Consider the following 22,621-nt stretch of genomic DNA (forward strand, 5'->3'; position numbering starts at 1 on the left):
GTCACAGATTCACCAGAATCTTTCTTTCTCTAATCTTTATCACATTGGGCCTATACCCAAACACCAATGCTCACATTATCGATATGTATGTTATATGTATATAATGGAATAAATCCAAATTATTTTACTTCTTGAATTAAATTCATAACTTGCCCACAAAGTCCCACTACTTTGGCCTGAGACACCAAAAAACCCCCTACCATAAAAACTCACTTTGCAAAATGTATTATTGTAATGGACAATAAGATTGCTAACTGTGGGACAATCTCACTTCCTCCACCCACCTACCCCAACCGGCAGGACCTGTTCAACTTGACATACCCCAAAACCCCACAGAGAGCCTGCTGAAGGGGGAGAACACACAGAAAACACAACCCACCCTGTGAAGATAGCATTTGTGCACAGAGATTTCTTACAAGGGAGCTGCTGAGGAACAGGGGACACAAACACTTGCAGGATACTCCACAGACTATAGCAGTGGTAGCTGCTGGATTTGAGAGACACTTGCTAGGGATCAGCTGTGTTTCTTCAGAGGCACCACCTTTACTGTATTACTTATCTTCACACAGCCTGTTGCAAGCCTAGCTGCGACCACTGCTGTAAAAATATGTGGAGTTGCTTGGAAGTGCCTGGATGTTTACTAGTAGCCGGCCAGCAGGATCACAGAGATGCTTCAACCACGTCTGCTGGCAGATACAACACACAACCCTTGCATTGCATTGTGATACAAACGGATCCCTACTTCTACTGTGCTGAATGACAGTGCCCCTCTCCAGCATGTTTCAGCTGCCAGAAAAGAGCAATGTCAATTAGATTTTACCTTCTGTGTGCAGCAGTAACCCTAGCCCCCCTAATACTTAGCCGAGCCCCATCTCGATCCAGCAATGGGACCTCTGCTGTTTCTGGCAGTGACTCTTCCCGTTAAGCTACCAGAGATGCTGAACAGCACCTTGTCTGATCTGTTGCACAACCCTGCCTTGTGCCTTAACTTATGCTGAACCTTGAACTCTTTGCTCCTCCCATTAACTTCCTAATTTAAGCCATGTCTCTGCACTTCCTGTTTGTCAGATTATTGTGCTTTCTTCAGCCAGCATCTCGCTCTCGTCTTCCCAGCTGCGGTCCATATTATGCTACCACTCGTTATCAACCCTTGGCTTGTTCCTCAACTACGATTCTGCCTGTTCCCCACCTGCAACTATTCGTTATTGAACGTTGGCTTGTTTACTCACTACTCTTCTGTTTGATCCTTACCTGCTAATCCGCTACTGGACCTTCGGCTTGCTTACCTCCTGGTGGGGTGATCCTGAGGACTGAAACTTGGTACTAATATACAGCAAAACCACCTCCATCATCAGGAGCTCTGGCGAACACTGGTTAGTACTCGCACCTCAGATGAGCCCACGTTATCAGCCAGGGTGCTGCATTTGTACCTATCCTGCTAGTCAGTGGTAGTTGCACAAATGCTATAGCAACCGGACTTCCCCCTGGCCTGATCCCTGATACAATCACAGTCAAACAGCCAATGAGGAGAAAGAAGGGGCGGGGTGAACCATGCCTCTGTGTCTGATTGGACAGGCACAGCAGTGTCTCAGGAGTGTGCCTGCTTTGGTGCCTCCATTGTAACCTGCTTGCTCTTGGGGCACTCAAGAAGAGCGAGGGGCCAGGAGCACTGGGAGTGACCCAAGAAGAGGAGGATCAGGGCTGCTCTGTTCAAGACCACTGCACAGAGCAGATGAGTATGACATGTTTTCTTTTTTTTGCCTTTAATATAACTTAGTAAGTGTTTTGCTGTTGTGGTAATACTTTTTCTTCTCTCTTTATAAAACCCATAAGGCTCTGTAAATCTTGTGCCATGGGTTTATTGACATTTAAACCTTACCTAGAATACATTTAGTTTGCTAAAGTACTGCACATTGTAAGACATTTCTGTGTTTTTCTTTTACATCTTTTTAATATTTTATTTGCATCTCAGTGCTGCTCCTCCAGCATTTTCAGCCACTTCCTCTATACATATACATGCTGAACATCATTGCTGTGGACCAGTTTGCTGATAGTGACAGTGAACAATGCCTGCTCAATGTGTGTCAGCGCAGCCGCTTGTAGTTTTAACCAGTGAATATAACAGGAAATACCTGAACAATGACCTTAGTGAAAAGATCACCCTGTATATGCTTTTAACCAAAAATGCAGATTAAAATAGATTCTAAGCATCTTTTGAAAATACATCAACATGCTAAAAATGTATGAGATATTAGTAGTTAGATTAGGATCTACTTTAAATATTTGTAAAATACATAGTTAAAAAATTATAAACTCAAAAAGTAAATTAAAACAAAATTGGCCCAAATCTTTATCAGTTTCCCCTAAATGTAATATCCCAAAGCAGCCAATTAGATGTCTAATGCTTGCATGTAAATTAAAGATTTTCACACTTTCTAACTACATTATTTATAAACGTGCTTGGTTTTATCTGCCTTTTAAAAGGACACATGTTAACAGTGGCAAGGTTAATAATCTTATCAACATGTGAGCCAAATTAGATAGCAACTGGCAGAAAACTACTCTACTCTGAAAACAGCATTCAGTTTTTTTAATGTACCCTGTAAATGCAATAGCAGACAAGTACTGTGCACACACTGACAGCTTGCCACAGGCAATATCAAAGATAGCTGTAAAACACATAAAGCTCACAATCATACATACATAGAGTCCAGATATTTGTTTTAGGCATGTTCTTATTATATTGCTACAGAACAAGACACATTGTGATGCAAAGGTCACAATTACATATCAGTCAAATTTAAATTTAATCACTCATTGTTAATCATTGTTAAGATAGATTTGCACATTACTGAGCACTCGGTAACAGGAAGCACAGCTTTTTTATGGTTTATTTTCACTGCATGGATGACACAGAAGAGATATACAACATGATCAGCCTATTTACGTATGCATGTGCAAAAAGCAGCGGTTGTTTGGAAAGTTTCCTTTAACAACCTATACAACAAAGTTTGCGGCAGTCACCGCTGTGACATAATGATCACATGCAGACTGAAGATTTTGCTGGGGAAAAAAAGCCTTTAACCTGCATATAAACACTGTGGTAGTATCTGCAGTGCCATCTGTTTAATGCTGCAATTGCTAAATGCTTTTACAGCATTAGAAAAAAAATACAAATAATGATAAAAAAAAGTTAAAAAATGAGTATAGAAATGAATATAACTTAAAAAAGCAGAGCAGGGTGTGACGTCCCTAAAAAAAACTAAAAATTATTTAAGTATGCAAATTAGTCAAAGTTATTGTCAAGTCAACCAACACATATCGATGCTGCTAAATTTGCAATGGACATTTAGGCACTATTGATCTCTGATCATAAAAGGTTTAAGGAATTGCAGATTCAGCAAAAAGTAATACATTTACATGAACATACTATAAAAAATGTATTTGAGTGAAATGTTTCCGACAGAACCCTGAATATGCAAGGGAGTTTGCCTGGCAACTCAACAAAAAAACAATTAATTAATGTTGGTGCATGACTGAGGTTAAGCAGTAACTCCTATTTCTGTAATAAGGTTTAACAATATTATTATTTAATGTACCTTTTCACTCCTTTATCTACAGTAGATTTGATATCAATCAGATTATCCACATTTTGAGTTCTGTCAATAAATCAAAGCACAAATGTAACATTTATGTAAAGTAGCATGGGCATATATTATTTATAGTAGCTTGGTTTTATTTGTTAGAAACTGTGGCAAAAATAAATTTTTAATCCACATTCACTTAGCACTGTAGCAGTAGGCTACACTAGATATAAAAAGCAACTTTCAGTGGTCCTGTGTTGAAATTGATTATAATCATGTAAATAAATATCTATAATTGGGGAATTTTGCTTGTTTCATAGCTTACAGGAACTGTATAATTGAGTAGATGGGGCGCTTCTGCCTAAGAGATCACCAATATGCTGTTCCTCTTTAAATCATCATCCAGAAGAGGTATACAATTGGGCTGAAGTAGCACTAGGGAAGCACTTAAAGGAGTAAAAGCAGGCTGCCATAACAAGAAATATGTAGAAAAGGCACTTCTAAGTGCAGTACACAAAGGCTTTTATTAACACAATCTGTTAAAAACACTTACAGGAGTGAAGTGTAAAGCAGGCTCATCAAGTGAAGCATCTAGGCTCCTGTCGCTGTTCAGCAGCTACAGGAGAAGGTTGGAGCACAGGGTCAAGATGACCGTCACGTTTCCAGGAACATTGTGGAATGCACATGGGGTGCCTGGAATGTACAGACCATAAGTGATGTCAATAAGGGGGCAGTGATGCATTTTGGAGAATGTGCAGAAGCTCCTTCATCAAAACCCCCTATTGACGTCACTTCTAGTCTGTGCATTCCATGATGATCCCAGAAGCATGGCAGTTATCTTGACCCTGCGCTCCAACCTTCACCTGTAGCTGCTGGTCAGCATAGCGTTCTGGAAGAACAACGACAGGAGCCAGGATGATTCACTTGATGAGCCTGCTTTATACTTCACTCCTGTAAGTGTTTTTAACCTATTCTTTTAATAAAATCCTTGGTGTACTGCACTTTCAAATGCCTTTTCCACATATTTCTAGAAACTGTATAATGTTGTACAAATTCAAACAGACAACTATTGTTTAACAAGTAGAATCAATGGTAGCTCATATGGTTCATAATGGTTTTTGACCATTTATCTTAAACACTTCAATGTTTTAATAAATGCTAAATAAACACTCTTTACATCTCTATGTTATACGTAATATATAACATCAAGTCAGAAATCCACTTTCAGCGAGTTAGAGTAAGCACACTATGCATAGTTCATTTTTTCATTGGCTCACATGATATACTACATTAACCTACTTTTTGCACCATTTTATTAAAAAACAAATCATTCAAGAACCTTATACAGAAAAAAATGATTCTTCCTTTGGTTGAATAAAGAGCACACAATTACGCTGCTGATGCCAGGTGTGGACTCCTTATGGAGCCTATGTAGTATTTTCATATTTGGCAATCCAAAGTGTTGACTATTACCCTTTGTGAAAGCACCCTTTGTGGAGAGTATATGAGCAAGAGTACTTATGAGCAAATAAGAGACAGCTAAACACAGCTTATTTCACAAATATAAGTGCAAAAACAGAAAGAGGACAAATAAAAACACTAAAAGCATTAATCAAACTCAAATAACCCTCTCCGTATCAAATCTGCATATTGATTTTGTGAATACCTAAAACTGTAAAATACTAGTTTCAATATTGTTCCTAAATCCATATTAAGAGTAAAGAATTGCACCGCCTACATATATTCCAAACAAAAAAATAAATAAATATCAATTGGTTTTAATTATTGTGTGCTAGTATGTTAGGGAATTTGCAAAATACTGTATTATTTTACAATCACATAGCCATGTGAGGCAGCACTGTGACCTAAATAATAAATGCTAAAAATTAGCAAACAATCATTTGTATGAAAATCAAACTCCTAAAATAAAGTCCTTAATGGAAAGTCCCATATTACAACATCCGTGCTCAGTGCAAAGAAAATGATAGTCTAATTTCCAACAACAAAATCACAATCCCGTGATTCCACTCTTCCTTTATCACCGCAAGTGAAGCCCCTCAAACTTGTCTTCAGTCTCACTCACTGACTAATATCATATAAATGACTGTCTCTCATATAAATGACTGGCAAAAGGCGCTCAAAATAGTTGTCATCCTCACACTGCCGACTCCTCAGGATCAACTCTCCATTAAAATGTCCCCAAGCAGCTCATATTAAAAGATAGAGAGGCCTTGAATAATGTAGTATCATCAAAAGAAAACATTTATTTCATCCCATTCAAAAACATACTCACCAACATAGTTAACCACTGGCCTATCAAATGTACACAATTATCATATGCAAAATTTCATTGTGTCCACCAGCCTCCTCATTCCCTCCTCTGTGTGCAGCACTCGACGTCTCCCCCAGTCCTCCAATCCACGTCCCAGATGGGTCGGATGTCCCTTCCTGGTTACCACGTAGACCAGCCTTAATGCGTTTCATCGTTACGACTTCGCCAAAAGGCTGAGAGACAAGATTAGTCATGAGTGAGACTAAAGATGGGTGTGAGGGACATCACTTGCGGAACTAAAGGAAGAGTGGAATCACAAGATTGTGATTTTGTTGCTGGAAATTAGGCTATCATTTTCTTTGCCCTAAACACGGGTGTTGTTATATGGGAATTCTATTAACAACTTTATTTTAGGAGTTTGATTTTTATACGAATGATTGTTTGGTAATTTTTGACATTTGTTGTTTAGGTCACAGCACTGTCTCACATGGCTATGTGATTGTATATGAGATTTTATTTTATTTTATTTTAAAGGTAGCAATGGGGAACTCACATTGGTTTTTAGATTACTTGATTTAGCACATATTGACATTTTGACACTATTAAGGATATTTCTCTGGTGCTGTAATTTGTGTAAATGAGATTTGCAACACACAATTATTGGTTAATTCTGTATTGTTTTAATTTTCAGCTTTTGAGGTATAGGTCATGGCTGGATCGCTGCTTCACGGAACCCCATGTAAACTGTAAAGCTGCAGCTCTTTAATCCACAGTGAGAGTTGTACTATCCAGCATAAACAAAAGTATTCATTTTGAAGTACAGAGCAGCAATAAAGCCATGGCATACCCTTCAGCAGAGGTAATGTTTGTTTACACTCCAGAAATCTAGAAAATTCCTGTTGTAAATTTTATAAGAAAACAATCGGACATATTTATAAAAGTGTACTAAAAGTGACCCTGGTGTTAGTTTCTTTGTATTTGTTCTTAAAAAGAAGCAATTTCATTAACTTTTTTTGTGAAGAGTTCAGTTGAAGGCTTTTTATTCTATGTTATACTAGCCTGAATTATACTGACACAAAATAATTTCAAAAGTATGTTGGAACACCATATGTAACAGTTGCATGATTCTATAGCAGTAGCTTACCCCTTGCTGCTTACAACCTTAGGGTTTGAAACTTCAATAAGATTATCCAGATCTTGACTTCTGTAACCAAAAATACAGTTGCAAAATCAATTATTTTTCACATTCATAACCAGATGTGCTTTACATGGACAATAAAACTTGAAGGTGTTTTACTGTATACAATGTTACTAAAAGTTGTAGTGTAGCCAACTATATTTGGCCTTGTCTAGGATATGTACAGCCAATGCCCAGCTACAAAAGAGAACTTTGTGACACCACAAAAATCTCACAAATCACCAGAGGCCAGTCAGAAGGAGCTAGTCACAACAGGGTTGATTTATTAAAACTGGAAGGTGCAAAATCTGGTGCAGCTGTGTATGTTAGCCAATCCACTTCTAACTTCAGCTTGTTCAATTAAGCTTTGCAAAAAAAAAAAAAAAAAAAAAGAGCTTAACCAAATTTTGCACTCTCCAGTTTTGGTAAATTAACCCCAATGAGTTTGGAACATGTTTAATAACACTTGGCAAGTGACATAATTTCTAGCAGTAGCTTACCCTTGGCTTTTCACAACTCTAGAGTTCGATACTTCAATCAGATTATCCAGATCTTGACTTCTGTAACCAAAATTACAATTGCACAGTCAATAATTACTCACATTCATAACTCCAAGCTGAAGATAAAGATAGCCTGTTGTCAGGCTACGGACATTAGGGTATTTACATATTCTTAGGCAGTACATTCGTTTTAAATTATGCTTTCACTGACCACTGTTACTATAGGCACTGTTGAGCAAATTATCTCCAAAGTTAATAGCTGTTCTCTCAGCAGCTCAGCTCACTCTGCTTCCCTGTTTACATTAGAGATTGAATGGCTGTAAAGCTGTTGTCATTGGAAGGGGAGCCCTACCTGACAGAGCAACTTTAATACTTTTGCTGTGGCCCATGATAAATGCCTAAAGCAGAGCTCCAGCCCCCCTGCCCCCCTGCCCAAAAACAAATACTGTAGCTGCTGACTTTTAATATTAGGTTGCAAACCTGTTCTGGGATCCCGCAATGTCAGCACCCCAGTTTATTTTTCAATCAGCTCTTGGGTGCTGCCATTGCCATTTCTTGAAAGTGAAACCAGCAGGGAAGCCTCGCTGCTTCACAGGTGGTTCCCTATTGCGTATGCACGAAGGGCGATTAACTTTGTGAATGGCCTGACAGCAGGGGAAGGAGTAGGGGACTGAACTTCCAGGTTATTTTGCAGCGGCGAGGTCATCCCAGAAGAAGAAAACAGGTAAAACAGGTACCCGCTCCCCTACCCCCCCAAAAGTTGCCAAATGTGGCAGCAGGGGGAGGGAGGAAGCAAACAAGCGGTGCTTCCCCTTTTAGGTGGAGCTCTGCTTTAAGGGTCCCCACTCAGGCTTTCAAGGTCTAGTGAGTTTGATGCCCCTGACTAGTAAGGGTGTAGGTTGAGGAAAGGTCTCTCCATACCCAAATCATACTGCAGAAATAGCAAGAGATAGCCTGGCCGCCGCACACCTTACCTGACTAGAGTGGTTAGCAGGTAAAACTTTTGCTGTTAACTTTGAGGGTTAATTTTTTTTTTCTAAAATACCTAAATCATAAAAAATACTGCATTACAGCCAATATATGGGGCTGACAAGGTTAGGAAATCACTGCAGTAAGAAAAACATGACTAGAATTTGTGAAGGATGTACAAATGCTTGTCACATTTGTCCAACATTTTTTTTTTTACTGCTTAAAGGCACACGGGACAAGATATTATGGTAATGTATATTTAACCACTTGCCGACTGCGCACAGTATATTTACTGCGGCAGTCGGCCCCGGCCAGGCAGAGTGACGTAGGTCTACGTCGCTCGCCTGTCACTCCTTCTAGAGCCGATAGCGGGCGAGCGCGCGCCCGCCGAGGCGCTCGCCCGCCGAGGCTCGTTCACGGAGGAATGCGGGAGTGTGACTGGCGGACCCGATGTCCGCCGGTCACACTACGATCGCCGGTACAGTGGGAGAAAGACAGAGCGGCTTATGTAAACAAGCCGCCTGTCAGTTCTCCCTATGTAAAAATGAAGATCAGACGGTTCTACTATGTAGAACCGTTGATCTTTTTTTTTACACCAATAGGAATGTCCCACTACAGTTAGAAGCACGCCCCTAGGACACACTTAACCCCTCCCTGTCCAATAAAGTTAACCCCTTCCCTGCCAGTGTCATTTTTGCAGTAACAGTGCATATATATAGCACTGATTACTGCAGTAATGTCACTGGTACCCCCAAAAGTGTCAAAAATGTCAGTCAAGGGTCCGATCTGTCCGCCGCAATGTCGCAGTACCGCAAAAAAAAAATCGCAGATCGCCGCCATTACTCGTTAAAAAAAAAAACACCAAAAATGACAAAAATCTTTCCCTTTGTTAGTAAACGCGATAACTTTTGCGCAAACCAATCAAAATACGCTTTTTGCGATTTTTTTACCAAACATAGGTAGCGTAAAACAAATTGGCTGAAAATGTTAAAAAATTTTGATTTTTACATTTTTTTGGGGGGGAATTTCATATAAAAAAAAGTGAAAAATATTGTTATTTTTGCAAAAATTACTCACTTTTTTTGTTTATAGCGCGTGATCAAAAAATCGCACAGGTGATCAAATACCATCAAAAGAAAGCTCTGTTTGTGGGAAAAAAAGGACGTGAAATTCGTTTAGGTACAGCGTCGCACGACCGCGCCATTGTCCGTTAAAGTCACGCAGTAAAAAATCGCAAAAAACCCCCTGGTCTTTTAGCAGGAAAATCCTCCGGTGGTAAAGTGGTTAACAGAACATTTCTGACAAGGTGGTAACAGAGTGACTGCAACATGCCCAGCCTGGCACAGCAGCATTTACAAGGAGTTGCAGAGAATTCCTGCAAACACAGACAATTGCAGACAGCATTCAACAGAGGAGGTGGCTGGGTGGCAACAAGGTGCCTGATGATGGAGCAGCTCCTAGCTGATGATGGAGAGGAGAGGGGACCCTACACTGTCCCTTCTCTATGGGAACCTCTTCCAGTGCTAGACACACTGGGGTTGATTTACTAAAACTGGAGAGTGCAAAATCTGGTGCATCTGTGCATGGTAATTAGCTTCTAACTTCAGCTTGTTCAATTAGGCTTTGACAAAAAAAACTGGAAGCTGAGATGAACCAAATTTTACGCTCTCCAGTTTAAGTAAATCAACCCTGATGAGTTTAGGACAAGTTAAATAACACTTGGTAAGTGAAATCATTTATAGCTGTAGCTTACCCCTTGTTTTTCACAACTCTAGAGCTTGATACGTCAATGAGATTATCCAGATCTTGACTTCTGTAACCAAATTTACAATTGCACAGTCAATTAATTACTCACATTTATAAATCCTGGCTGGAGATAAAGTCAGCCTGTTGTCACGCTATGGACATTAAGGTATTTTCATCTTTTCAGGCAGTAAGTGAGTTTTAAATGATGCTTTCACTGACCACTGTAACTGTAGGCACTGCTGAGCAAATTATCTCCAAAGTTCATAGCTGTTCTCTCAGCAGCTAAGCTCACTCTGCTTCCCTGTTTACATTTGAGATTTAAAGGGTGGAAAGCTGTTGTCATTGGAAGGGGGGAGCCCTGCCTAACAGAACAACTTTAATACTTTTGAGGTGGCCCATGATAAATGCTTAAATGGAGCTCCCGCCCCCTACCAAAAAAAATGAAAAGTCAGCAGCTAAAAATACTGTAGCTGCTGATTTTTTTAATATTAGGACACTTACCTGTCCTGGGATCCCGCAAGGTCAGCACCCCAGTTTATTTTTCAATCAGCTCTTGGGTGCTGCCATTGCCATTTCTTGAAAGTGAAACCAGCAGGGAAGCCTCGCTGCTTCACAGGTGGTTCCCTATTGCGTATGCACGAAGGGCGATTAACTTTGTGAATGGCCTGACAGCAGGGGAAGGAGTAGGGGACTGAACTTCCAGGGGATTTTGCAGCGGCGAGGTCATCCCAGAAGAAGAAAACAGGTAAAACATGTACCCGCTCCCCTACCCCCCCAAAAGTTGCCAAATGTGGCAGCAGGGGGAGGGAGGAAGCAAACAAGCGGTGCTTCCCCTTTTAGGTGGAGCTCTGCTTTAAGGGTCCCCACTCAGGCTTTCAAGGTCTAGTGAGTTTGATGCCCCTGACTAGTAAGGGTGTAGGTTGAGGAAAGGTCTCTCCATACCCAAATCATACTGCAGAAATAGCAAGAGATAGCCTGGCCGCCGCACACCTTACCTGACTAGAGTGGTTAGCAGGTAAAACTTTTGCTGTTAACTTTGAGGGTTAATTTTTTTTTTCTAAAATACCTAAATCATAAAAAATACTGCATTACAGCCAATATATGGGGCTGACAAGGTTAGGAAATCACTGCAGTAAGAAAAACATGACTAGAATTTGTGAAGGATGTACAAATGCTTGTCACATTTGTCCAACATTTTTTTTTTTACTGCTTAAAGGCACACGGGACAAGATATTATGGTAATGTATATTTAACAGAACATTTCTGACAAGGTGGTAACAGAGTGACTGCAACATGCCCAGCCTGGCACAGCAGCATTTACAAGGAGTTGCAGAGAATTCCTGCAAACACAGACAATTGCAGACAGCATTCAACAGAGGAGGTGGCTGGGTGGCAACAAGGTGCCTGATGATGGAGCAGCTCCTAGCTGATGATGGAGAGGAGAGGGGACCCTACACTGTCCCTTCTCTATGGGAACCTCTTCCAGTGCTAGACACACTGGGGTTGATTTACTAAAACTGGAGAGTGCAAAATCTGGTGCATCTGTGCATGGTAATTAGCTTCTAACTTCAGCTTGTTCAATTAGGCTTTGACAAAAAAAAACTGGAAGCTGAGATGAACCAAATTTTACGCTCTCCAGTTTAAGTAAATCAACCCTGATGAGTTTAGGACAAGTTAAATAACACTTGGTAAGTGAAATCATTTATAGCTGTAGCTTACCCCTTGTTTTTCACAACTCTAGAGCTTGATACGTCAATGAGATTATCCAGATCTTGACTTCTGTAACCAAATTTACAATTGCACAGTCAATTAATTACTCACATTTATAAATCCTGGCTGGAGATAAAGTCAGCCTGTTGTCAGGCTATGGACATTAAGGTATTTTCATCTTTTCAGGCAGTAAGTGAGTTTTAAATGATGCTTTCACTGACCACTGTAACTGTAGGCACTGCTGAGCAAATTATCTCCAAAGTTCATAGCTGTTCTCTCAGCAGCTAAGCTCACTCTGCTTCCCTGTTTACATTTGAGATTTAAAGGGTGGAAAGCTGTTGTCATTGGAAGGGGGGAGCCCTGCCTAACAGAACAACTTTAATACTTGAGGTGGCCCATGATAAATGCTTAAATGGAGCTCCCGCCCCCTACCAAAAAAATGAAAAGTCAGCAGCTACAAATACTGTAGCTGCTGATTTTTTTAATATTAGGACACTTACCTGTCCTGGGAACTCACAATGTCAGCACCCCAGCTGATTTTTCAATCAGCTCTTGGGTGCTGCTGCCGCCGCCATTTCTTGTAAGGTAAACCTGCAGGCTTCAAAGCCAGTTCCCTACTGCACATGCGTGAAACACACTATGCTTTGTAAATGGCCCGGCAGGGGGGAAGGAGGAGGGGGGCCAAACCTCCAGGGAACTTTGCCATGATGAGGACCCCCTGGAAGTGGGGAAAGGTACCTGTCAAAAACAGGTTTCCACTCCCCCTTAAAAGATGCCAAATGTGGCAGTGGAGGGAGGAAGAAAGCAACCAAGCGGAGCTTAACCTTTGGGGTGGAGCTTTGCTGTAAGGGTCCCCACTCAGGCTGCCAAGGTCCGGTGACTTGGATGCCACTGATTAGTGAGGGTGTAGGCTGAGGAAAGGTCTGTCCAGACCCAAATCATACTGCAGAATTAGGAAGAGATAGCCCAGCCACCACACACCTCACATTTAAGTGACGCTAAAGTAAAAATGAATGGTCGCACTACACTCACACTGACTGAACTATCACTAGATTAACACTAAACTGATTTTCTACACTGACAATAGAATCAGAATAGCACACTATAGCATACTAACTCTCTAGTAGCACTGAACAGAGCCCTGTTCTATCTTTCTCTATGCCGATATGACACTACAAAAGGCCGCTATTGAAAGAATACTTTTATAGTGTGGAGTAGGATTAAGAGAAATGAGCCATGATTGGATAGAGTCAGCATTACTTTCTCAAATCATGGCTCTGACAGTGCTCTGTTCCCTGATTGGGCAAAGCTTTCATTGCTTCAGCCAATTAGGGCTTCCAATGCACTGTGCTGGGGAACAGTGCATTGTGGTCATTCGTCAGGCCTAACAAACGGTCGAATGTCCCGATAATTCGGGTGTTCGTTGAATGGGTAAATAGCCAATGTTCGGCCCAAACTCATGCTCGGGCTGAACCGTTTGCCCATCTCTAATCACTAAACACTATTTTTTCTTTTTCTTCTACCTCATTAAATTTGTAATACCTTTGCTTTCGATCAACTGCACTTCTTCTTTCTCCACTGTCTGATGTAACAGGCTTAGAAGGGTATCCCGGCCTAAAATAAAAATATATTCATCACTGTACCGTATGTCAGTGCATGCTTATTTTTCATGAAGTATCCAACCACCAATGAATTATATATATTGATGTTCAAATAAACATTAGCTATCCATCTACTATTGTCACATCTTTATAAAATAAAGTGGTGTGATCAGGCATGTTTAAATTTTTAAACCTCCATGATGAAAATGTAAGGATTTCAGCATTTGGTAATTTAAAGTGAATCTGTCTGTGTTAAAAGACATTTAAATCAGTTTCCAGGCAGCGAAGAGGCATCTTTTTCCTGACTCATTGAAATGAAAAACATTTGTGGTCCATGCATAGTAACTTTCATCAAAGGTTTTTACTTAGGTGTTTTGCTTTTTGATAGATTTCTTTTCAAACAGTTAGTTCATCTACAATTACATTCAGTTTTCCTTGAAAGCTGACATGTTGAATCACCTATTGTCTGCTTATACTTTTTGCAGATACAGGACACAAAATCTTTGCAGTTCATAGCTATGCCCATCTGCTGCAACCATATTGAAGTTGATTTTTCATTTTCCACCATGGAGAATGCAGCATCAGCAGTGATACCTCCTCTACAAAAAAAAAAAAAAAATAGAGGAAAAAGAAAAATGTGTGGAAAAAGGGAAATGTCCTCTTTATGGACAAGAGCACGAGAAATCTTTGTGAGGAATATGAAATGTACTGTGAATGAGCAGGAGAAGGAAAAACATTCTCTTAATGGACAAGAGAACTAAAACCTTTGTCAGGGACACAGCCGTACTGGCATTTCTGCCAGTACTAGTCATGGACGCTCCTGGCTCAATCGACACAGCCCTCTGCTGGCCCATCAGGGAAATGGCCGTAGGAGAACTGGCAACATTGCCAGTAATAGCAATGGTCGTTCCTCCCTCAATTGACACTGCCCTCTGCTGGCCTATATAAGGTGGCCATAGGAGCAAACTCATTGCTGGATTATCTCTCAGCTTCCTGTGTTTCTGTGCTTCCTGTTTCCTGTTTGTACTTCCTGTTGTGACCCGGCTTGTTTCTGAATCATCTGATCTCCTCCTGGTGTTTGACCCTCGGCTTGCCTCTCGGACTTTGCTCTTGCTACTACCTGCTTGTTTTCCCAGTGTATGACCCCGGCTTGCCTAAGGACTCTGTTTCTGCCTGCTCACCTGTGTATGACCCCGGCTCGTCCCTGTTCTGCTACTTACCTTGCTCTTGGACTGATCACGGTGTTTGACCCTCGGCCTGGCTTTTACTACTCCTCTAGTTGCCTGCCTTACCCAGAGTTTCTGAAATCATCTGGTGCTCACCACAGGCGACTTGTGCTACTTGGGACGCTTCACCTCCTGTACCACTTCCAGGGGTGACTCGCACTGAGCTGCAAGGGAAGCCCTCTCTGCACTTCGGCCTCCATCCAGATTGTGACAACCTTTGAGGAGAAAGTAAAAGGTCCTCTGCAATAACAGGAGAATGAAAAACTTTTGTGGATAAAGCAAAAGGTTCTCTGCATGGACAGGAATGTAAAGTATTTGTGGAAAAAGTGAAATGTCTTCTGCATGGACAGGAGAATGCACAGACTTTGTGGAGAAAGTGAAATGTCCTCTGCATGGACAGGAGAACAAGAAAGCTTAGTTAAGAAAGTGAAATGTCCTCTGCATGGACAGGAGATTGAGAATTATTTGAGGAGAATGTGAAACGTCCTCTGCATGGACATGAGGACAAGAAATCTTCTTGGGGAAGGTGAAATGTCCTTTTCGTGAACAAGAGAGCGAGAAACATTTGTGAGATAAGTGAAATGTTCCCTCAATAGGCAGGAGAAGCAGAAACATTTGTGGAGAAAGTAAAATGTCCTGTGAATAGGCAAGAGGATGAGAATCTTTGAGGAGAAAATGAAAAGTCCTCTGCATAAACAGGAGAGGGAAAAACTTTGATGGAGAATGTGAAATGTCCTTTGCATAACCAGGAGAACAAGAAATCTTTGTGAAGAAAGTGAAATTTAATCTGCTTGGACAGGGGAAGAAAAAAGAAAAACCTTTGTGGAGAAAGTGAAATGTAAAAAGAGGAGAGGGGGATGAGAGAATCCCACAATCCACAATGGTATTATATTAATGCAGGGGTGGGGAACCTACGGTTCGGGGGCCGTATGCGGCCCTCGAAGTCATCTGGTCCGGCCCCCTGTGCAGCTGAGTATGTGTCTCTCAGCTGATCTGTCAGAACGGAGCCGATGCTTCCTGTATAGTTCCTGCTCCGTTATGACAGTCTGAGTGAGTCACAGCTGGCCAGAGACAGCGTGAGCTCCTTGAGGAGAGGTCGTCGTTAATATAATACCTCCTGAGCATTTGCCTTAAAGTGAAGGGTGCACTGGACAAACCGATTCCTCTGCAGCACACGGATGTTCCCTACAACCATATTTGTGACCACCAGCATTCTTTTGGCGGCTAATAAGGGACATAACGGTGGAGCCATATGAGATATGCTTGCATATAAACTGGACACCCTATTCTGATTAAGGGGTTAATCAAAAAAGTCCAGTTTTTCAGACAACCTTTCAGGAATCACCTGAGGAAGCGACCAAGTGAAACGAGTCGCGATTCCACGTCTACCACAAGTGAACCCTACATTTCTATGATCTTTCATCATGATTTATCATGATTTGTCATATACCTATATGAGTTGCCTTAGTTTTTAGAGGCATGGGGGTTCCAGTGGTCAAAGACTATGTCTTATGATTTATATGCATGTATATACCATGTTTTATTGAACACATGTATACTGTTACATTCTTTGTATGTTCACGTTAAATAAATGATATATGTTAATTAGATGACTGTTATACTCATTCCCACCGAGATCAGCACTTACTAGTAGCCTATAAAGTCCCAACATACTTGAGAGGCTGAGAGACCCCATTGGATTGTGGGATTCTCTCATCCCCCTCTTCTCTTTGTTCTATTTTGCTACTACAGGGATGTGGCAATAGTATGATTTAGAGTATGTCTCATCTATTCTTTATCGAGAAAGTGAAATGTCCTCTGCATGGGCAGGAGAATGAAAAACCTTTGAGGAGAAAATGATGCGTCCTTTGCAGGGACAAGAGAACAAGAAACCTTTATCATCAAAACATGTATTTGTTGGAATCCCTGATCACCTCAACATTGGAATTTATGAGAGACATGAAGAGAGCTAGCATCACCCAAGTTTACCTATAACCAAGGTTTTTTTGTATTGGGATATTAAAAACATTATCAGTTCAAGCCCTGCAGTATTAAAAATGTTTTTGTTTTTGTCCCTGAAGCAAAGGTTTCCTTTCACTTCCTGTTGCAAGAAATAAGGGGAAATCTCTCCAACAGGGACCATCCTAGACAACAATACAAATGTGACAGAAACTCTAAATTTCCCTTGTATCAGAAACAGACTTTTTTTTTTTTTTTTGCAACCAACATTCTGTGATTGTTATTCTGTACTTTTTTTCAGCACCATCATATTCAATAGAGTTGTACAAAGTAATATATATAATATGAAACCTTTACCTGCTCTCAATTCTGGCTGGTGGAGAAGTGGGTGGGATAGGTTTTTCTTCCGTTTTTTCAAATCTATAAATGACAAAGCACACAAAACTTAATCTCATGAGCATGAAGTACAAAATACCACCTAATTGTATGATGCAAATGTGGGAGCTTTTGTTGGAGTCTCTGAATTAGCTATGTACTGCTTACAGCAGTGACATTGTAGTTCATATGCTGTGTGTGCAATCAGAATGGTGAGCTGTTACTATAGCAACCGTCAAAATGTAAATGTCTATCGTTTCCAGAACTGATGAGATTAAAACTAGCTGAGTGATATTAACCCACACATTTCCTCGCAGGAGACCACCAATACTGTTACATGCTATTATTCTTCATGTTTGTAGCATTCCAAAGGGGATACATTTTATTTGATTTCATTTTTTCTAGTTTTATTTTTAATTGAGTGTGCTCTGGGGTAACAGTGTGTTTTGTCTTGATTTGCATTTGCTTTTCAGTGTACTTTGTATTAGCTTTATGTATTTTATGTACTACATTATATCGACAGCTGGAAAAGTATTTTAATGTGGACTCCCACACAAAATTGACCACCAAGGTAAAAGACTCCTACAATAACTACTCTGCACAGTGTATATGTTGCCATAATGTTAACTGACCACCAAGGTGATAGAGTCCTACAATAACTACTCTGCACAGTATATATGTTGCCATACTGTTGACCGCTGCACTCTGCAAGATGTTCTGTATATTACACACTGCTGATTGCTGCACTTGTTAACCCTTTTTAAACCAGTGTTCTTTGAAGTTGACATGCCAAAACCAACAGCGTTGGTATGCATCAGTTAACTTGACAATGAATTTATGATTCATTTTTCCAATTGAGCAGGTCTGAGATCTAGGAAGACACACGGTTGCAAATTTATACTTCTCTGCTGCAAAGTAAATTGATATTCTCATGGCAAGGGGCATTTTACATTTAAACTTTTCAAGGGATATTGCGGTCACAAAGAGGTTCGTTTGTGCATTATACAATCCTGGCCACTCTATTCTATATGACCAGATCAATACCCAAGGAATTTTATTGACTTGATGCTATACTCTGATTAAAAAGTGTTCCTTTATATTTTTTGAGCACTATATATGTATATATGTATATATATATATGTATATATATATATATATATATATATACACACACACACACACTATATTACCAAAAGTATGGAGACGCCTGCCTTTACACACACATATGAACTTTAATGGCATCCCGTCTTAGTCCGTAGAGTTCCATATTGAATTGGCACACCTATTGGAGCAATTACAGCTGAAACTCTTCTGGGAAGGCTGTGCACAAGGTTTAGGAGTGTGTCTATTGGAATGATTGACCATTCTTCCAGAAGCTAATTTGGTTTGCAGTCTCCACAGTAATTCATCCAAAAGGTGTTCTATCAGGTTGAGGTCAGGACTCTGTGCAGGCCAGTCAAGTTCCTCCACCCCAAACCTGCTCATCAATGTCTTTATGGGCCTTGCTTTGTGCACTGAAACGCAGTCATGCTGGAACAGGAAGGAGCCATCCCCAAACGGTTTCCACAAAGTTGGGAGCATGAAATTGTCCAAAATGTCTTGGTATGTTGACGTCTTAAGAGTTCCCTTCACTGGAACTAAGGGGCCATGCCAAACCCCGGGAAAAAAAACCCCACAGCCTAATCCCCCCTCCACCAAATGATTTGGAGCAGTGCAAAAAGCAGGGTGTATAAAGACATGGATGAGTGCATTTGGGGTGGAGGAACTTGACTGGCCAGCACAGAGTCTTGACCTCAACCCGATAGAACACCTTTGGGATGAATTAGAATGAAGACTGTGAGCCAGGCCTTCACGTCCAACATCAGTGCCTCACCTCACAAATGTGCTTCTGGAAGAATGGTCAAACATTCCCATAGACACAATCCTAAACCTTGTGGACAGCCTTCCAGAAGAGTTGAAGCTGTTATTGCTGCAATGGATGTGCCAACTCAAAATGTAACCCTACAAACTAAGACTGGGATGCAATTAAAGTTCATGTGTGTGGAAAGGCAAGTGCCCCAATACTTTTGACAATAGAGTGTATATAGACCTTTTTGGTAATTAAAAGCAGCTTCTGGCAACTGGCAACAATACCTTGATCTGGCGCTGTCAATAAAATTGGTCCTTGTTGGCTTATCTGTAGTCCTGGTGTCTGATGAGTAGATGGTGCTATATATACACACAAAGAAATATGAAGATTAGTTTAGTTGTTTTTTCATATGAAATGCCAAATGAAACACTAAATATTAATGGATAACCAAAATGTTATATAACATACTAAAATTTTTCTATATCTATCCATAAAAAAAGGCCTTAAATGAGGCACAAAGTATTTATTTTTATCTGTAACTGAGCAATAACCTGTAAAAAATGTTTCCTATACCAATGTTTTAGTGCAGGGATTTTTGGTTCCCTTTGGGACATCTCACAAGAGTCCCACTGATTATACTGTTTTCCTTTTCCAAATGTCCAATCCAAAGTAGACGGTTTCCATACCTTGCATTGATAGCTAGCTAGTAATTAAAAAATGACTATACGCCAATTTGGCAAACAACTCTATATTCTATATTGTACCTTTTACTACAAATTAGCAGCTTCAGGGGCCACAGAGGCATAAAGAAATAATTTGCAGGGCTCCAACCCCTAGCCATACTCTATGTGCCGGTTCACACTTATGCGCTTGCGCTTGCAATGCGAATTTGCAGTGCGAGTTTACCTTATGTTTTTCAATAGTACCAGCGCGATTGTAATAAAAATTTGATTGCGTTGATTATGTTAATTAAGCTCAGGAGGGGTGGAGCTGAGGGGAAAATCAAACAAAAAATAAGAATTCGCACATAAGAATTCGCACATATCTGAACTGATAATGCGAGTCCAGACCGATTTACATTGATGTCTATGGAGACTAAATTCGCAACGCAACGCTGTAAACTCGCACAAGACCCTTTTTATAATCGCATCACATTCGCATCTGGATCGCAACGCATAGATGTGAACGACCGTCACGAATTCAATGTATTTTGTAAATGCATGCGATTGGAGACTATTTAGAACGCATCGCATTCGCAGTACAAGCGCATAAGTGTGAACCGGCACTTAATCTAATGTAGAATATTTTGTTTGTTTTCTGGATTAGTAAAATAAAAACAAGTTAATAGCGTTTGTCTTAAAAATGACAATGTTACACTTAACAATATTTTAGTGGAGTGTTTTAACTTTTGGTCAATTACCCTAAAAAGAACCAGCCATTGTTGTATTTATCAATTTATCATAAAATATGAATATTCATTTTTATTTTCAAAATAATATTTCCCGCCTTCCTTATCTTTAATTACTTTACTTTAGTCTGGCTCCTCACTTTGAGATTTAGGTGGGATAGAATACCTGAGGTCTGTATGCAAATCATAAAAGTCATAGCCCCACCTGCTGGCTCTACTACTGTAGCAAACAGTGAGCATATTATGGAAGTCTCACAGCTCCCAGGACTTTATACTAATGTTAATTAACACTTATGTTGATTATGTAAATAAAATGAATAAAATGTGTATTTATAACATTTATGACCAAATTTTGGGATGCTTGGATTAAAAGAAAAGTATGGGAATAGGAACAAACATATATACTCAACTCTATTCTGCAGCATGGGTCTGATGCTGCAGCTGTCCCCCACTAATATTAAGCCTGAAAACTGAGTGATCACATGATAGCTGATCACTCAGTTCTCGGTCCACTCCGAGCTGAGAGTGGTGGCTGTCAGTCACCAAACTCCTTTCTGCCCCTCCAGCACTCACTGGAGAAGCAGGCTGGCGAAGAGGCAGGCAAAGCTGACTCCATCTCTCAGCCACATGCTAAGAGGCTGAGCCAGCAGTTTAGGCATCTGCGGGGATCCTGACAATATTGTCGGAATCCTTCCAGAGCCCGGAGAGAGTCTATGATGGGCTAAAGCCCACTGTAGACTGATTCTAGCTCACAGGACAGAAAAAGAAGGTGCACTCAGAAAAGATGTATGAACAAAAAAACTTTGGCCATACTTCTCTTTCAATCCAGTTGTGACAGGGTCTCTTTAATGTGGTTAGTTATGAATAGAGAATTTAATTCAAGTTCCTCAAGCTTTCGGATACCTGAAATGAATCAACCTCCAGACTGTATAAGAAAGGGATTCCTATCAATATATAGTTATACCAATGTAATCAGAAAGGAAGAATATTTTATTTTATAAGTTAAGCTATGTTGTGTATAACAGATGCTCCTAATTATTTTGATATGATTTCCTTTTTTCTTTTACTTAATAAGCAGTAATAAAGCTGTTAATAAAATATCTTACATTTTTTGTCCATCTGGTTTGCTAGGAATAACCCTGTTGATGAGTAAAAAGTAACATAATTATTTATGGACATTGCAACATTTTTATTTGTAGCTATGTGAATCAATCTTTATCGAGAAATGCAGTCGGTTTAACTGTTTTTGCCCACCTAGGCCCTGTTCACACCTGAGCGTTTTTCAGCTCGTAAAATTCTTATCTCTTAGGTCTCAAAATGCCCAAAAAGCAAAATCCCATTTATTTCAATGGCCACTGTTCACATATGAGCGTTTTGTCGCCTGAAGCAAAACGCCTGAAGCTTAAAAAAAAGTACATGAGCTTCTTTTTTGGCAGATTACAAGCGTTTTTTTTTAGATGTCAATGCCTGCCTCCTAACACCTGCAAAAAACACCTGAAAAACGCCCCAAAAAAGCCTGAAAAATGCCCAAAAAAAGGCCTGAAAACAATAAGCTCAGGTGAGAAAAATGGAGCCTAACTATACATTGATCCATTTATTAAACCATGATAATGCCTCTATCATGGCTCATCCTTTCTCTGCATATCACCAAGATTTTTTATGACTGCTGGAGAAAAGTTTAAGCCTGTTTAAGTGTCTGGATAAGCCATGGTAGGCAGCAGGGAAATATCACAGTGGTGTGCAGAAAAAAGACTAGAGAGAACGGGGAGGGGAAGACTTTTTAGGTATTTGTGGAAGTAAACCTATGATCCTGAAAGAAAGGATCATAGGTTATTCTTCCCTCATAAGTGACTTAAGCTAGGTATACACACACAGTTATTTTTTTCGTTCAGGCAGCAGGTTAAAGAAAAAAAAAATTACAGGCCCCTGCATCCACACAAGCGATGTTGATGCTGGGACTCCCCCCCCCTGCCAGAATACACTGATCGGCACTTGCAGCCACTGGTTGCAAGCACTGATTGAATGCTGGTTTTGTATCATGACTGTTCGACAAAAGCTAGTCGTCAGACCAGTTTCTGAACAGACAGCAGTACACATTGATCAAATTTTGCCCAGTTCCTGGTAAACCAACAAATTTTGATCCATGCGTACTGGGATTTACCAAAAAAAAATTAAAAAGCGGAGTTCCGACCTCAAATACCTTTTTTAACTAAAAAAACCCCTATAATACTAATCCATTGCCCTT

The 22,621-nt window shown here is 40.3% G+C and overlaps 1 protein-coding gene across 13 annotated transcripts in view; it reads right to left on the minus strand.

Moving 5' to 3' along the window:
• Positions 1–22,621, minus strand: part of SCEL (sciellin) — a 125,577-nt gene that overhangs the window by 38,684 nt on the left and 64,272 nt on the right. For 8 of the 13 annotated variants that reach the window (XM_082245550.1, XM_082245546.1, XM_082245553.1 and 5 more), the window contains exons 10-18: positions 21,483–21,515; positions 19,253–19,327; positions 17,102–17,164; positions 13,501–13,572; positions 11,968–12,027; positions 10,256–10,315; positions 7,534–7,593; positions 7,001–7,060; positions 3,600–3,659 (exon numbers count right to left, since the gene is read on the minus strand). In XM_082245550.1, coding sequence (XP_082101676.1) covers positions 3,600–3,659; positions 7,001–7,060; positions 7,534–7,593; positions 10,256–10,315; positions 11,968–12,027; positions 13,501–13,572; positions 17,102–17,164; positions 19,253–19,327; positions 21,483–21,515 — 543 coding nt within the window. The remainder of the gene's footprint in view (positions 1–3,599; positions 3,660–7,000; positions 7,061–7,533; positions 7,594–10,255; positions 10,316–11,967; positions 12,028–13,500; positions 13,573–17,101; positions 17,165–19,252; positions 19,328–21,482; positions 21,516–22,621) is intronic. The other 5 variants (XM_082245548.1, XM_082245552.1, XM_082245551.1 and 2 more) reach the window with 4 other exon arrangements.

The sequence above is a fragment of the Pelophylax lessonae genome (assembly GCF_965119305.1).
Source record: "Pelophylax lessonae genome assembly, chromosome: 2".
Lineage (NCBI taxonomy): Eukaryota > Metazoa > Chordata > Amphibia > Anura > Ranidae > Pelophylax > Pelophylax lessonae.